The 15,107-nt window shown below is 63.8% G+C and overlaps 2 protein-coding genes across 3 annotated transcripts in view; one reads left to right on the forward strand and one right to left on the reverse strand.

The window, feature by feature from the left end:
- Nucleotides 1-150: 150 nt before the first annotated feature.
- CHLRE_15g635750v5 (uncharacterized protein) lies at nucleotides 151-10,586 on the reverse strand. Of its 2 annotated transcripts, none has more exons than XM_043070521.1 (19): nucleotides 9,999-10,586; nucleotides 9,641-9,789; nucleotides 9,251-9,280; nucleotides 9,006-9,079; nucleotides 8,303-8,354; nucleotides 6,902-7,025; nucleotides 6,333-6,432; nucleotides 5,247-5,663; nucleotides 4,783-4,849; nucleotides 4,437-4,511; nucleotides 4,100-4,209; nucleotides 3,385-3,483; nucleotides 2,924-3,014; nucleotides 2,379-2,453; nucleotides 2,173-2,220; nucleotides 1,841-1,915; nucleotides 1,451-1,580; nucleotides 987-1,087; nucleotides 151-775 (listed from the first exon to the last, which is right to left on the reverse strand). In XM_043070521.1, exons 1-19 carry the CDS (start codon nucleotides 10,360-10,362, stop codon nucleotides 587-589), a joined length of 2,370 nt encoding a protein of 789 aa, XP_042916384.1. In that variant the 5' UTR covers nucleotides 10,363-10,586; the 3' UTR covers nucleotides 151-586. The 2 variants fall into 2 exon arrangements, with proteins under 2 accessions (XP_042916384.1, XP_042916385.1); XM_043070520.1 differs by having other exon boundaries at nucleotides 5,247-5,765.
- Nucleotides 10,587-10,686: 100 nt separating this feature from the next.
- Nucleotides 10,687-15,107, forward strand: part of CHLRE_15g635800v5 (uncharacterized protein) — a 12,874-nt gene continuing 8,453 nt past the window's right edge. Inside the window, exons 1-11 of the mRNA XM_043070522.1 lie at nucleotides 10,687-11,282; nucleotides 11,553-11,777; nucleotides 11,982-12,113; nucleotides 12,367-12,471; nucleotides 12,675-12,785; nucleotides 13,027-13,092; nucleotides 13,363-13,419; nucleotides 13,631-13,784; nucleotides 14,053-14,165; nucleotides 14,470-14,535; nucleotides 14,958-15,091. Of these exons, the coding sequence (XP_042916386.1) occupies nucleotides 10,992-11,282; nucleotides 11,553-11,777; nucleotides 11,982-12,113; nucleotides 12,367-12,471; nucleotides 12,675-12,785; nucleotides 13,027-13,092; nucleotides 13,363-13,419; nucleotides 13,631-13,784; nucleotides 14,053-14,165; nucleotides 14,470-14,535; nucleotides 14,958-15,091 (1,454 nt within the window). The 5' untranslated portion in view covers nucleotides 10,687-10,991. The remainder of the gene's footprint in view (nucleotides 11,283-11,552; nucleotides 11,778-11,981; nucleotides 12,114-12,366; nucleotides 12,472-12,674; nucleotides 12,786-13,026; nucleotides 13,093-13,362; nucleotides 13,420-13,630; nucleotides 13,785-14,052; nucleotides 14,166-14,469; nucleotides 14,536-14,957; nucleotides 15,092-15,107) is intronic.

The following is a 15,107-nucleotide window of genomic DNA, read 5'->3' on the forward strand; positions in this document are numbered from 1 at the left end:
TGACGCGCTAGGGCCGGCCGTTTGATCCGGCTTGAGGGCCCGCCGTCCAGCCCTCCCTGTCCCTGGACGCCGGCAGTAGCGTGGCCGCTGCGGTGCTGCTGCCCTTCATGTCCAGCTGCCCTTCTGCCCTTCCTGCTCGACTGCGCGCGATTCAGATTACGAGCCAAGGCGCAAGTGCGGTGAGTCCGCCCGCGCGCTAGTACCGTACCAGCCGCGGTCCTCGAGGGCTCTGCCCCAAACAAACGCCTCCCACACAGTTCCCCACAGTTCTCCCCACACTTCAACGCTCATGTGGACACTCGTGTTGGCTGGCCTGGAGGCCGTCCGTCAATGTGTTGACACCACACACGGTACACAAACATTGCTTGCCCGTTGCTCACATGCATAATGCAAGTAATGCAAGCAGCCCCCCGCCATACCTCACAGCACCCCTTCCCGCCCCGCTCCTCGCTCCTGCCCCGCCATGCCGCCTCCACCGCCCTCGTCCGCCCACTCCCCTCTCTCCTGGTTTTCCTAGCCCATTCCCCCTCCTCCTCCCCTTCCCATCCCTCCTTCCGTCCCTCTCCTCCTCCCCCGCGTCTTCCTCCTACCCGTCCTCTCCTTCTCCTTCGTTGCCCTCCGCTCCTTCTTCTCCCACCTCCCCCTCCTCCTCCCCCTCCTGCCCCTCCTCCCCCTCCTCCCCCTCCTCTCCCTCTGTGTCCTCGTCCTCATCCACACCAAGCGCCGCCGCCGCCGCCAGCTCCAGTGCTCGCCGCCGCCGCTCCTCCTCCTCCGCCTGTGCATTCGGGGTGGCAGAGAGGCATTTAGCAAGCCGCCAGGTGTCGCGCCCGCACACCCACACGCCCACACCCACGCCCGCTGGGACCGTGGCCCACACCACACCCGCGCCCGTGTCAATACACCCACACCCACACCCACACCCACACCCACCCACCCACCCACCCACCCACCCACCCACTCACCCACCCACCCACACCCACATCCACCTGCCGCTGGGCCAGGGTGGTGGCGGCCGCCGCCTCCAGCTGCCGCCGCGCCGTGGCCTCCACCGCCCGCCACGCCGCCGCGGCCTCGGCGCCGTCGTGGGCTGCGGCGCGGCGCGGGGAGGGGAGGGGAGGGGAGGGGAGGAGTCGGTGTGAGATGGCAGGAATGGGCGTGACAAGAGCGGGAAGGGGCGCGGCATGTATGGGCGCCGACACACAGCTTGAGGCAGCGGGCATACAGGTAGCCGCTCATGCAAGGCACTCACACACTTTCCACTTGTACATACTCAGACCCCCTCCTGTCATCGTCCATCACCTGCCGGCCATCCTCCAGCAACCCCCCCTCGTTTAGCTTGGTTTGGTTTAGTTTGGGCTGGTATCTACACCCCCCAGTGCATCGTGTACCGCTTTTCCAAACAACCTTGCAACCCCCCCCCCCCACACACACACACGCCGGTCCTGCTCACCTCCCGGCGCCCAGGGGTCATCGCCGTCATACGAGCCGCCCACCCCCGCCCCCGCCTCCGCCCCGTCCGCGCCGCCGCCGCCGCCGCCGCCGGCATCCGGCGGCGCGGGAGGCAGCACAAGGTCCGCGTCCTGTGTGTGTGTGTGTGTGTGTGTGTGTGTGTGTGTGTGTGTGTACACGCGCACACGCTCGCACGCGCACACGGGTACACGAGCAAACGTGCCGCGCACGTGCGCACCAGCAAAGCCAACCACACCTGCCCAGTTCCCAACCAGTCCAGTCCCACCAACCGCATTGCAAGCTACCGTATCAAGGCGCCTCCACTCCATGTTTCACGGACGGCCACCCCCGCCCCCACTCCCAGCCCCCCCCACCACCACCACACACACACCTGGTCCGCTATGTATGCTGCCAGCGTGGCGGCTGTGAGTGTGCCCGCCTGCAGCTGAGCCACCGCCTGCCGGGCCTGTGGGTGGACGTGTGTGTGTGTGTGTGTGTGTGTGTGTTCGGGTGGAGGAGTGGCAGAGTGTGTGTGTGTGTGTGTGTGTGTGTGTGCTAACCCGTTCCAGCCGCATCCCAACAGTTCACACACTAGATACACACACACACACACACACACGCACCTATTGCCACACACAGGAGACATGTGGACAGGTGGGGTGGGCTGTTTTACACACACACACACACACACACACACACACACACACACACACACACACGCACCTGGCGCTCCGCCGCCGTGTAGCCCTGCCCGGGCGAGTCCACCCGGCCCTGAGTGGTGAGGGCAGCCGACCAAATGACAAATGGGTGGGTGTGTCATGGAGTCTGTTCAGTCAACGAGAAACGCGAGTTGGGTGTACGTCTATCCGTCCCCCCGCCCCAATACACACACCCTCCCCCCCACCCTGCCCCCACCCCCACCCCCTCACCTCCAGCCACGCCCGGCTGCAGCACCAGTACGACACCAGCGCCTCCGCACTCAGGCCCAGAGCCCGGAGCTCGTCCTGTGGGGTGGGGCCCGGGGTTAGTTGGTCAGTTGGTCGGTTAGCGTTTTCATTATGGTTGTCGTGCTTAGGGGCCGGGCAGCAGCCCGAAGGGGCAGAAGCCCGGAGCTTTTCCTGTGGGGCCGTGCCCAGTGGTGGGCTGGCTGCCATGCAGATGCCTCCGCCCCCCTCCCATGCATCCCCCCTCGTTGCTTTTGGTTTAGTTTGGGCTGGTATTTGCAACCCCGCCCTCCTCACGCACCCCCCGGGTACCCCAGGACTGGGCTGGTGCTGGGTCTTGCTTTACTCAGGGGGTGGAATCCACTGTGTCTCGTATGCCGCACGTGCACACGTCCACATCATAAACACGCACCTCCTTACCCCTTTGAACTCGCACAGCATTCCGGGGTTTGGCGATCCCTCACACGCCACACACGCCCTCCCGCCCCCCCACGCCCCTCCCGCCCCCCTCCACCCCCCGCCCCCCTCACCGGCCCCAGCCCCATCTTGAGCAGCACGGTGGCCGCATCCCGCGCCTCCCACCGGTCCGTGTCGGCCGCCGCCACCATGGCCACCAGATGACTGCAGGAGCAGCGGCAGTAGCAGTAGCAGTAGCAGCAGTGTCAGCAGTAGCGGCAATAGCGGCAGTAGCAAAGGCAGCAGCAGTAGCGGCAATAGCGGCAATAGCGGCAGTAGCAAAGGCAGCAGCAGCAACAGCAGCAGCAGCAACAGCAGCAGCAGCAGCAGCAGTCGCAGCAGCAGTATTAGTGGCAGCAGCAGCAACAGCAGCAGCAGTTGCAGCAGTAACAACAATAGTTAGCATCCGCACCAACGCCACCCACCTCATCAGCCAAGCCAAAGCCAGTGGTCACACACAAATGGCCTAGCCAAACCGCAGCATTCAAAGCAATCTAGTTTTGAATCACCAAGTCTTGCACACGCTGAAACTCACGGCAGCCCGTAACGCGCCAAAAGCGATTTGCCGTCCGGGTCCCGGATCAACAGCGCCAGACAGGCGGCGGCGCGGTCGCGGCAATAGCCGTACTCCTGCCTGCGGGAGGGATATGAGGGGGGTTACACGCATTAAGTTTACGAAGTGGAGTCGTAGCCAGGTACAAAGGTACACAGGGGGGAGGGAGGGAGGGGGCGAACGCGTGTGTGTAGGGTGTCGGGGAGGGGTGTATATAGCCCAAACAAAACCAAACCAAGCTCCTTCTTGTCAGACATCTCCCCATTTCGTTAAGGCTCGGCTGGCATACATGCAAAAAAACAAACCTCTGTCTCCTCCTAAACCCAGCTGCCACCTAAAACCCCTCCTCCTCAATCAACCCCCGCTGCCTCCTCAGTCAACTCCCTCTGCCTCCCCAACTCCCTCCGCCTGCCTGCCTGCCTGCCTCCTCCTACCTCCTAAACACTGCCGGCCCCCAAACCCCCTCCTCCTACCTCCTTAACCCTGCCTCCCTCTGCCTGCCTGCCTGCCTGCCTCCTCCCTACCCACCTGTCCATGGCCAGTACGGAGATAAGCGCCGTCACCGCCGCCTCACAAACCCTGCCTCCCCCGAAACCACCCCTCCTAAACTCCCTCCTCCTAATGCCCCAACCCCCTCTGCCTGCCCCCTTCCCCTAACTCCCCAACCCCCTCTGCCTCCCCTTCCCCATTTGCTCACCTGTCCGTGGCCAGTACGGAGATGAGCGCCGTCACTGCGCCCGCGCCCACCAGCGCCCGCCGAGCCACCGGACCGCCACGGGCCAGGTTGTAGAGCAGGCGCGCCGCGGCCTAAGGGGGGTGGGGGTGGTGGGGCGGGGTGGATTGGGATGGAGGGTGGGGGGCGGGGTGGATTGGGATGGAGGGTGGGGGGCGGGGTGGTGGGGGGCGTGGAGTGGGGTGGGGTGGGGTGGTCGAGCGGGGGGCTGGGTGAAAAAGATTGGCACAGAGAAGTATAGCGAAGTAGACAGTCTTAAATCTAAACCCCATACACACGCCCCCTCCCTCCCGCTGCTCGCCTGGCTGGTGTAGCGGTTCTGACTCATAGCCAGACTCGCCGCCGGCACCGCCGCCACCGCCGCCAGCCAGCACACCTGGCGGGTTTCGGCGGTTTCGGCGGTTTCGGGGGGAATTTTCTGGGGGGCTACGTCCATGATGCAATAAGAATTGAAGGCGCAGGCAGGAACAGAACCCGAAGTCTCTAGCAGTTTGTTTTGTGGGGTTTCAGCGTGCGTGGGGGAGGGAGGGTTCGGCTACAGCACATGCCCGGATGGCAAACTCCCCTGCCCAGGCAACCCCCCCCCCCCCTCCCCGCCCCCTCACTTCCGCCCCCTCACCTCCGCGCCCTCACCTCCGCCCCCTCACCTCCGCAGGCGTGTCGGCATACGCCAGGATGGAAGCAGCGACGCCCTGCAGATAGGGGCCGCCGTACCTGTGTGTGTGTGTGTGTGTGCGTGTGTGTGTTTGTTTTTTTGTGCGTGTGTGTGTGTGTGTGTGTAAAGTAAACAACAGAACAAAGCGCGTGTGAGTGTACACCCACGGTGTACACCCCACCCGCCTCTCCTCCTTGCACTCTTGCATTCGGTTAGGTTTAGTTTGGGCTGGTATCTACAAACCCCCTCCTACGCACGCACGCACGCACGGACACACACACACGCACGCACGCACACACGCACGCACGCACGCACGCACGCACGCACGCACGCACGCACGCACGCACGCACGCACGCACGCACGCACACACACACACACACACACACACACACACACACACAACCACACCTCCCTCCCTCCCTCCCTCCCTCCCTCCCTCGCCGCCGCCGCCTTACCTGAGCAGCCACACACACTCGTCCATCACCGCGCCCCGCACGAACTTGTGCAGCCGCTCCAGCGCCGCCGCAAAGGCAGCAGCAGACACCGCCACCACCCCCTGCGCCGCCGCCGCCGCCGCCGCCGCCGGCGGCACCGGCGCCTCCTCAACCCCCTGCCCCTGCCCCTGCCCCTGCTGCTGCTGCTGCTGCTGCTGCTGCTGCTGCTGCTGTCCCGCTAGCGGCGGCTCCGCATTCGCGTCCTCATCATCAGCCGCCACCGCGGTCGCAGCGTCGCGCCCGCCATTTCCATTGCCATTGCCATTGTCAACGCCCGTAGGCGTTCCATTTGCCTCCGCCTCCGCCGCCACCTCGCCCGCCGCCGCCGCCGCTATCTCCAGGGCCTCCTCCGGCGGCGCCGCCATGGCTGCCTCCCACCTGCCGGCCGGTTGTGGCGGTTGTGGCAGTTGAGTCGGTTGCAGCGGTTGTGGCGGTTGGGTCGGTTGCAGCAGTTGCGGGTCAAACGGCCAGTTCCGGAGTCTGTCGTGTGGGGGTGGGTGGGGGGTTTGCAGCAATGGCGTGCAGCAGGGGTAGGGGCGGGGGCGGGGGCGGGGCGGCGCTGAGAGCGGGGCTGAGAGGTCGGCACCGCATGCGCGTGTCACCCTCCGCCCCCCCCCACACACCTTACAGAACACCACTCACGCAATGCACGCCGCAGGCACGCACGTAACGGCCTTCCCCATCCCCTCGACAACGTCCACGCCACCGCGTTCTTCATGTTGGCAATCCCGACCCCTCGCTCTCCCCGTGTTTCCACCCTTCCCAGAAGCACACCCCCTCGCACTCCAGACCCTCCCATCCCGCACCCCGCCCCTAACGTGTCTTGTCAAGCGTCCCACCCTCTTGCATTGTGTGAAGCGCTTGGGAGGAATGGTGGGAAACCCGACCCAGCCCTCCCCGCCCCCCATGGTAGAGTCTGGGCTGGTGTCTCCAACCCCCGCCCCGCCCCGCCCCGCCCGCCGCCCCCACTCCCGGTTTCGTTGGGTTTGGTTTAGTTTGGGCTGGTATTTACAAACCCCCCCCGCCACCCCCCACACCCGGACTCACTGCCTCAACATCTCGTACACGTCCGCCAGGGCCGCGCCGCGCCGCTGGCCCGTGTCGTTGCGTACGGCGTGCACCCAGCCGCCCAGGGCGGGGTGGAGGCCTGTGGGTGTGGGTGTGGGTGTGGGTGTGGGTGTGGGTTTGTGGTGGGTGGGTGGGTGGGTGTGGGTGGGTGGTTGGGTGGTTGGGTGGGTGGTGTGATGGCAGCAGTATGAGGTTGTGGAGGTGGGGGGTGAGGAGGGGGGCATTACAGTTGTGATTAGTTGAGGAAACGGTAGATGGTAGACAATCTTGCAGGGACTGGTGGGTGGTGGGTGGGCCCCCACAATTCCCGGCCCAGTAGCTCCGCAGCCCCCGTTGCCGGTGTGGGTTCCTGGCTTCTATGGGATTGGAATGCACTACCGTACCCCCCGCCCCTGTGCCTGGCTACAGCTACACCTCTTCATGATTAGTCATAAATGCACCCCCCCACACACACACACGCATATAAACTGTCTTTCCTTGGTGCGCTTGGACACACGCACCCACACCTCCATCCCAAAACCCCACCCCACCCGCCATATCACACTCACGCGCCAGCCTCTCCACCGCGTCCGGCCGCCCCTCCGCCGCCCGCAGGCACCGGCGCTGCGCTGCAGACCCGTGGGTCAGCACCCAGTCCCGGATGCGGCAGCGCAACCAGGGCACACGCACCACCTGCGGCCAGGGCGGGGGAGGGGGAGGGGTTCCATGATGCATGATTGATTAGGAACGGGGGTGGAGGGAGGGGGCAAGGCAGGCTCTTTGGGGAGAGGGGCAGGCGCGCATCGACACGGTGAGACAGAAGCGTGGGTGTGGAGGGAGGGGGCGAGGCAGGCAGGTGCGTTGGGGCAGGGGTGTGCGGCAGGTGCCTTGGGGCAGGGGTGTGCGGCATGGGGCTGGGGCGCACCGTGCCACATACACACGGGTGATGCGCACCTAGGCCAGTAAACCCTTGGCAATGCAACCCCCCGCCCCCCTTTGGACTATGGACCACCCTCCCCTAGTGCTGGGTAACCGGTCAAGGCCATACGACTCCAGCCCCCAAACACGACATCCCCCTGAATCCACCCTCCCCGATCCTCCGCCACCCTCCAACCTCCATGCAAACACAACACAAGCGCAAGCGCAAGCGCAAGCGCAAGCACAAGCACAAACACAAACACACAAGCGGCCAGGGGGGGGGCGAGGGGTTGCATGATGTATGATTGTTTATATGTATGATGTGGCAAGGGGTCCCGTGGCATAATCTCGAGTTATGACGGGTTGGGTAGCAGGCACCGTATGTATGTGCGTGTGTGTGTGTGGGGGGGGGGGTACATTCATGATTAATTAAGAAGTGAAGTCGTAGGCAGGTACAGTTGCAGCGTAGACGCGTTGTTACCGATGTCCGTGAAGTCCAGCGGCCAGCTCCAGCGCGTAGACCCGCCGAAGGCTGCTGCTGCTGCTCTCCCATTTTGTCTAACGACTATTCTAAGTAGGTTGATCGTATTGTAGTAACGTCAGTAAAACGATCACGTATAGCTCAGTAGCGCTCGGATGCATATGCGGATGCGAGTGCAACGCGACCGCCGCTGGACTTTTCTATGTGTGTGTGTGTGTGTGTGTGGGGGGGGGGGGGGGGGTTGCATAATGTATGATTGATTAGGAAGGGGGGCCGAAGTTGCAGCCAGGTTCTTTGGGGGGAGGGGCAGGCGCGCACCAACAAGGTGAGTCGGACGCGTGGGTGGTGAGGGAGGGGACGAGGCAGGCAGGTGCGTTGGGGCAGGGGTAGAGACAGGTGCGTTGGGGCAGGGGTGTGCGGCAGGTGCATTGAGGCAGGGGTGTGCGGCATGGGGCTGGGGCGCACCGTGCCACATACAAGTACAAGCACAAGCACAAGCACACAAGCACACACACACACACACACAAAACACACAAACACGAGTACACCAGCACACCCGCCGCGCCCCCACCTGCACGTCCAGGACCTCGATGTTGGAGCGCGGGCAGATGCGGTGGCCCGTCCTGTGCACGCCACACACACATATGAAGGGGCAAGGGAGGGGTTTACGATCATAATTGTTAGGGAAAGAAGCGAAGTTGTGGCCAGGCACAGAACGGTACAGCCGGCGCGTCGTTACCAATGACCGTGGAGTCCAGCGGCCAGCGCTGGAAGGTCCGGGGTCCGGGGTCCGGCTGCTACAGAAGCCGTACAGAAGCTCTCTCACACTTCTACTCAGTCAGTCAGGGGTCAGGTGGCGTGGCGACCTCGGGGCCTCCCTAGCGTGAGCATCAGCGCTTTGCCAACTACCACCCGCCGCCCCCACTTCCCACGCGTGTCTCTGGCATTGGATACTGGGAACCCGGAGCCCTGGCGTCAACACCCACGCCTACAAAACGCTAACATATCAAACTGGTGATGTACTCGTCTCTGTCTTTGCTTCTTTGGGATCGGAACGAACTACCGGTACCTCCCCCCAAAGGCCAAGCTCTCCTCCGCGCTCGTTTGCATTGGGTTCGCTTTACGGTAGTTTGGGCTGGTATGGACACCTCCCCCCCCCCCCCCACCGACGTCGTCGGCAACGATTGCTGCTCCCCAAGATGGTCTACCGTCTGCCACTTCCTCAACTAATCATCACCCTCCCCCCAAAAACACATGCACACAAACACACGCACCTGAACCAGTCTTTGAGGCTGGCGTAGTCGTACACCTGGCCTGTGGCCGCCAGAATCACTGGGTCGGAGATGACCTGTGTGTTTGTGTGTGTTATGTGCCCGAGCCCAACGAAATAAGTCGCAACAGTCAAGTAATCGGCACATGTTGGGGTTCGTGTGTGCGTCCGTGGCTGTTTGCAATCACATGGCAACCGTTCATTATGGATGCAGCCCACGACCGACCCCAGCAGCCTCCGCCATCTCACGTTGAGCGTTATGGGGTCCTTGAAGTCGGCCTACAGGGGGCAGAAGGCATCCGTGCTGGGAAGGGTGCGCCGGCGCGTGCTCTGGCTAAAGTTGCGTTTTGTACTGAAAGCACCCTAAACAAACATTGTTCCATGGGTTCGAGTTCATGTGGCCCGACTAACTCTTTTGAAGTCCGAATTCGAGAAGCAACCTGTGCAACAAAGAATCATGCGGCGCAGCAAGCAAGCAAGTTCCATGCGGCCATGCTCCTGTTCCTTCCCCTATCCTGTCCACATTTGAATCCAATCCCCCAGGTCCTGCCTTGCACCTGCGTTGCACCTGCCATGCACCTGCCCGACACCATCCCACCACCATCCCACCACCATCCCACGCCCGCCACGCCCACTCACCGGCACCTCCACCTCGTCCTCGTCATCACTGCCCGCTTCCAGGAGGTGCCGCCACGCCACGCCGCCGCCACCGCCCTCCCCTTCCTCCCCTTCCTCCTCCCCTTCCTCCTCCCCTTCCTCCTCCTCGCCCTCCTCGCCCTCGGCTTCATCTGCAACAGGGCCAGGGGGAGCAGGCTTATTGCGTTATGAGAATAACAATGGGATACACGCCGGCAACAGCACATCCGAGCAACCCAAACCCGCTAACCATACGCAGCCGTGCCCTTCTGGGGCCATTCCGCCCCCCATCTCTTCTTGTAATTCCCGCGGCAACAGAACCGCCACGGTATGCCGCAGCTCCAACCGACTGCTGCCTCACCCTCTTCCACATCGGCGTCCTCCTCAGCGACCCAGTCCCGATCTGGCTCCGCGTCTCGAGCCGTGGCATGGGCGTGGACGCAAACCCCTGGCTCCGCTTCCCCCCTGCTTCCTAGTGCTCCCCACAGCCGTGATAGAATGCCACTGCCAGGCTTGGCGTCTGGGCGCCGACGTGCATCGTCGAACCCAGCCCCGCTGCGTGCCGAAGTGAGATAGAGCACCGCTGCTACGGCGAGGGTGGCCGCTGTGACCCCGCCCGCGACCAGGACAGCGGGAGAAGGCAGCGTCGTGGTCGTCGGCGTGCTCGTACCGGCAGTCGCGCTGCTTAGCTGGTGCGAAACACTGGAACGCGCGCTTGATTCCATGGTGGCACACAGGCTTATGGATGTCCGAGTTGGGCACTACGCGCTGTAAACCGGGGGCCCCGCAACATCCTTTGGCTCAACATGCGCGCACAGGGATCAGTGAGCGAATATATGTCATTATTTCATCAGGATCGGTACACTATGAACAAGGATAAGCTTCGGGGAAGAAGTGCTGGATCGCGCCAAAAAGCGGTGAGTCTATCTCTGAACTAGTAAGAGTTCACCATACCCATCATTCTAAGAACGTCTGCGAAAACATAGCACATGGCTCCCACAAACTCGCATTGCCCAATCGCAAAGTGGCCCCGCGAAATGCGCGAAATGCCCCGGCTCTCCTGCTCGCCTTCACTTCTTGTGTGAGTTGACATACAACCATTAGCACCAACCTCAGACGCGTTCACTACAGCTGCATATACCACTGTCTCTAGGGCCTTTCGTGTTTGTGCAGCGCTCGTGCTTCTAGTTTGCCCTGCCTGGGCAGCTAAGCGGGACATAGATGATGCTCAAATGACAAAACTCTAAAACTTAACGGCCGGAGTTGTGAGGGCAGGACAGCAGGCTGTGACTTGCGCGCGGGAGGAACACTTTGGACGCGAGCGGGCGCTCAGTAGGTTGCACCGGGCACCACCATGGCTGCGGACGTGACTTACCACTACTCGATGGGGCGCATCGACCGCCTTGAAGTCGAAAACTTCAAGTCTTACCGGGGTCGGCAATTCATCGGGCCCTTCAAGCCCTTCACCGCTGTGATTGGCCCGAATGGCAGCGGGAAATCCAACCTTATGGATGCCATCAGCTTTGTGTTAGGTGTGAAGACCACGCAGCTTCGCGGTTCACTCAAAGAGCTGCTCTACAGCGATGGCACCACCGGTGGGACCCAGGCCCGGCGCGGCTATGTCAAACTGGTATACGTGGTGGAGGTGAGCGCGCATACACCCGCTAACAGCGAAGGAAAGGGCGTGTGTGGGGGGGGAGGGGAGGGATTTTAGGCCTGCGCGTATGGGAAACGAGGTCCGTGTGCGGGGTCAGGGTGTTGGGCACGGCGGTTTCTGTGGCCGTGTCCGTGTCAGTCGGCGGTGTGTTGCTCGCTATCCCGTAACCCCCATCGCGGCACCCACGTGTCCTTGACCGTCCACAAGCTTCGAACTCAACTCCCAACCCCCTCTGCACCTGCTACCGCATCCTCAAAGGAGCGCGCCCCCGGCGCGCGGCCCGGCGACCCGCCCCAGGAGCGGGAGATGGTGTTCGCGCGCCACATCGTGCCGGCCAGCGGTGGCGCCGACCCAGATGGCGCAGCCGCCACCTACAAGTCGGAGTTCCGGGTGGACGACCGGGCGGTGACGTGGGAGGTGTACGCGCAGCGCCTGGGCGGGCTGGGCATCCTGGTCAAGGTCCGCAATTTCCTGGTGTTCCAGGTGCGTGCGTGTGGGAGAGTGAGGGTGAAGATTCCCAGCGGAAGGCGAGGATGCAGCTGATGCCTGGCAAGGCGGTGCGCCGGGGGTGGCAGTTTGCTGCAAGCTACGCGCAGAGGGGGCAGGGGTGCGATGCGACGGCGCAGTGGAGTGACCCGGGCAGTGCGGTTGGTATACTGAGAAACGTGCTTCAACACGCACCCACAGGGCGACATCGAGGCGGTGGCCAGCAAGAGCCCGGCCGGTCTTACGGCCCTGTTCGAGCAGATCAGCGGCAGCGAGGCGCTCAAGGAGCGCTTCGAGGCGGCGGCCGCCGAGAAGGCGGCGGCAGAGGAGAAGGTGCGGGTGTACGAGTGCGCGTGCGTGTATGCACGCCAGCAAGCAAGTTGCGGACGGAATGTAGGAACGTCAAAGGAGGGGAAAGCAAGAGGGGATAGGAACATCTAACCCAATGACGGCTCGCAACGCCGCTGCTGATGCAGGCGGTCGTGCGGTTTTGTGTAGGGATCAAAGCAACGCACGCCGCCTCGACTTGCTGTAGTCTGGACACGAGCCCACCTCGGTGCTGCGTTGCCTCGTCGCTGCCTGCCAGGTGTCGCTGCTGTTCACGCGGCGCAAGCAGCTGCTGATGGAGGTCAAGGCCAAGAAGCGGGAGAAGGAGGAGGCGGAGCGGCACGCGGCGGCGGCGGAGGAGCTGGTGAGGCGGCGGCGGCGGCGGGCGGGCGTGTCCTGGGCGATATGGGAGTGGGTGTTCTGCCGGCGCTCGGGTTCAATTTGGGCTGTTCGCTCCTACCTGTTCGCTCCTACGGTTTATGTTGGCTTAGTTTGGTGTACATTGGGGCTTGTGTTTACACCCCCACCCCCCTCCTGCTTCCCCTTCCTCTCCGCCTCCTGACGCAGCGGCTGCTCAAGTCCGACCTGGCTGTGTGGCAGCTGGCGGCGGAGGGCCGGGCGCTGGGCGAGGCGCTGGCGGACCAGCGGCAGGCGGAGGAGGCGCTGGCGGCGCTGCAGGTGAGGGGGCTGGGTCGTCAGTGGGAGGGCTGGGTGTGGGCCCTTCCGCTGATAGCAGGGCACGGAAAAGACGGCGGGATGTGCGGACTGCGCAGTGGGACATGGTCACCAGGGGCTTTCATCATATGGGGTTTCCAGGGGTTTCCAGGGGTTTCCAGGGGTTTCCAGGGGTTTCCAGCGGATTTCAGCGGGTTCCACCGCACCCGCGTTGCAAGCCACCACGCGCCCATCTCGCACGCAGCACAAGACGTCGGACAGCGACGGCAAGCTGGACGCGCTCAAGCGCAAGGCGGCGGGCTTCAAGAAGGTGCGGCCGAGGACGTGGGCGGTCGCGGGCGCACTGGCAGTAGTGCGGGCGTTTTAATGTGGAATGCGGTGCGGGCGGGGCCCCGGGCGAGCGTATTACAGTATTGGAGATGTTGCGCTGTGCATGCTGAGCTGCTCGTCGCTAGTGATGCTTGCTTCGGCTGGCGTGCCGCGCGGAAGCTGTGCCCTTCTATCTTTCGATTCGCGCCTTCCCTTGCCGCTAACAACGTCCACCCTCCCGCACATACACGCACACACACGTGCCTGCCAGGACATTGCCAGCCTGGAGAAGAAGATGAAGAAGATGCAGGCAGAACGCGACAAGAAGGTGCGGACGGGCGGGGTTGGAGAGGGGGGGGCATGTGTGTGGTGTGGGGCATTCTCCACGTGAACCCCGCGCGTACTCGCGTCGCCTCCCGCTGCTCACACACACACACACACCGTCCAGTAAACCATGCCCGCTCCCTCCCAGCCCCTGCTTGTATCATGTTCCCAATGTTTTAAACCTTGCAATCCCTCCCATACCTCGCCACCCCCAGAGCCCCGGGCTGCTCAAGGCCAAGGAGGAGCTGGGCCGCTTGGGCCGCTTCGCCAAGACCGGCGCCAAGACGGCGGCGGAAAAGGAACGGGCGGTGGCGGAGCAGGAGAAGAAGCTGCGCAAGCTGGAGCGGGAGCTGGACAAGTTCAAGCAGGGTGGGGGCTGGGGGGCGGGTGTGGGGCTGGGGCTGGGGCTGGCATGCGGGGTGGCGGGGGTGTGGCGGCGGTCGGGCGGGCGGGCGGGGTGGAGTTTTCGCGAGTGTGAGGGGCCCTGCACGCCTCGCCCTGCATGCGACACCCCACGCCGCATCCCCAGGTCCTCTCCCCCTGGTCCTCTTCCTGCGCCTCTGCCCACGCCTCCCCCTGCCTGCGCCTCTGTCACCCTGCACGCGCCTCCACCTGTGTGTATGCACGCCTCCCACAGACGAGGCGGCGCTGGAGGCGGAGGTGGCGTCGCACTACGCCGCACACGACCGCCAGGCGGCGGGGGGCGGGCTGACCAGCGCTGCCATGCAGGCCGAGTACGCGGAGCTCAAGGTGCGCGGGAAGGTTGGGAGGTTGGGTTTGGGTTTGTGGTGGGGTTGTGATTATCATCCCAAACTAAACCAAACCCACTGCAAAAGAGCGAGGAGGGGAGTAGTTGAGTGTGTTTGGTAGGTTGCATGACGCGTTTGGCGGCGACGGGGCCGCAGTGTGCGGTGTGCGGTGCGCAGCTCCTGCGCTGCAACCCATCCCGCGCCCTACCTCACCTACCACACTCACTGACCTCCCGCCCTGTACCTCCCCCTCCTCCCCCGCCTCCATCCACCTCCATCCGCCGCTCGCCTCTGCCTGCCCTCAGGCGCGCGTGGGCGCGGAGACGGCCAAGCAGGACGGCGAGCGGCGCACGTTGGCGTCGGAGCAGGAGGTGGGCGGGCGAGCCACGTGTCCACGTGTCCACGTGTTTTCTGCTTTTGTCCACTTGACGTTTACGTGACTTCTACCTGCATGCGGGCACCCCCCAGCTCCAGTTGCATTGCTGTCCTTGCTCAGTGCTGCCCCGGTCCCCGCGTCGCATCTCCCTTGCCTTTCCTTCCTGCTCGCCGCCTCTCTTGGCCAGCCTCCTTGCCGCATCTCCTTTCCTCTTTCCTCCTGCTCACACATATACACACACACACACACACACACACACACACACACACACACACACACACACACACACACACACACACACACACACACACACACACACACACACGTCACACACACACACATACACACACACACCCAACCCACACCCAACCCACACCCAACCCACACCCAACCCACACCCAACCCACACACGTGTAGGCCGACCGCGAGCAGCTGCGTCACCTGCGTGAGGCGCTGGCGCAGCTGCAGCAGCGCGCAGAGCAGCTGCGGGCGCAGGCGGCGGAGGCGGCGGCCAAGCAGCAGGGCGTGGCGGGGCTGCTGGAGGAGATGAGGTGAGGGGAGGGGGGT

The sequence above is a fragment of the Chlamydomonas reinhardtii genome, chromosome 15 (genome assembly GCF_000002595.2).
Source record: "Chlamydomonas reinhardtii strain CC-503 cw92 mt+ chromosome 15, whole genome shotgun sequence".
Taxonomy (NCBI): Eukaryota; Viridiplantae; Chlorophyta; class Chlorophyceae; order Chlamydomonadales; family Chlamydomonadaceae; genus Chlamydomonas; species Chlamydomonas reinhardtii.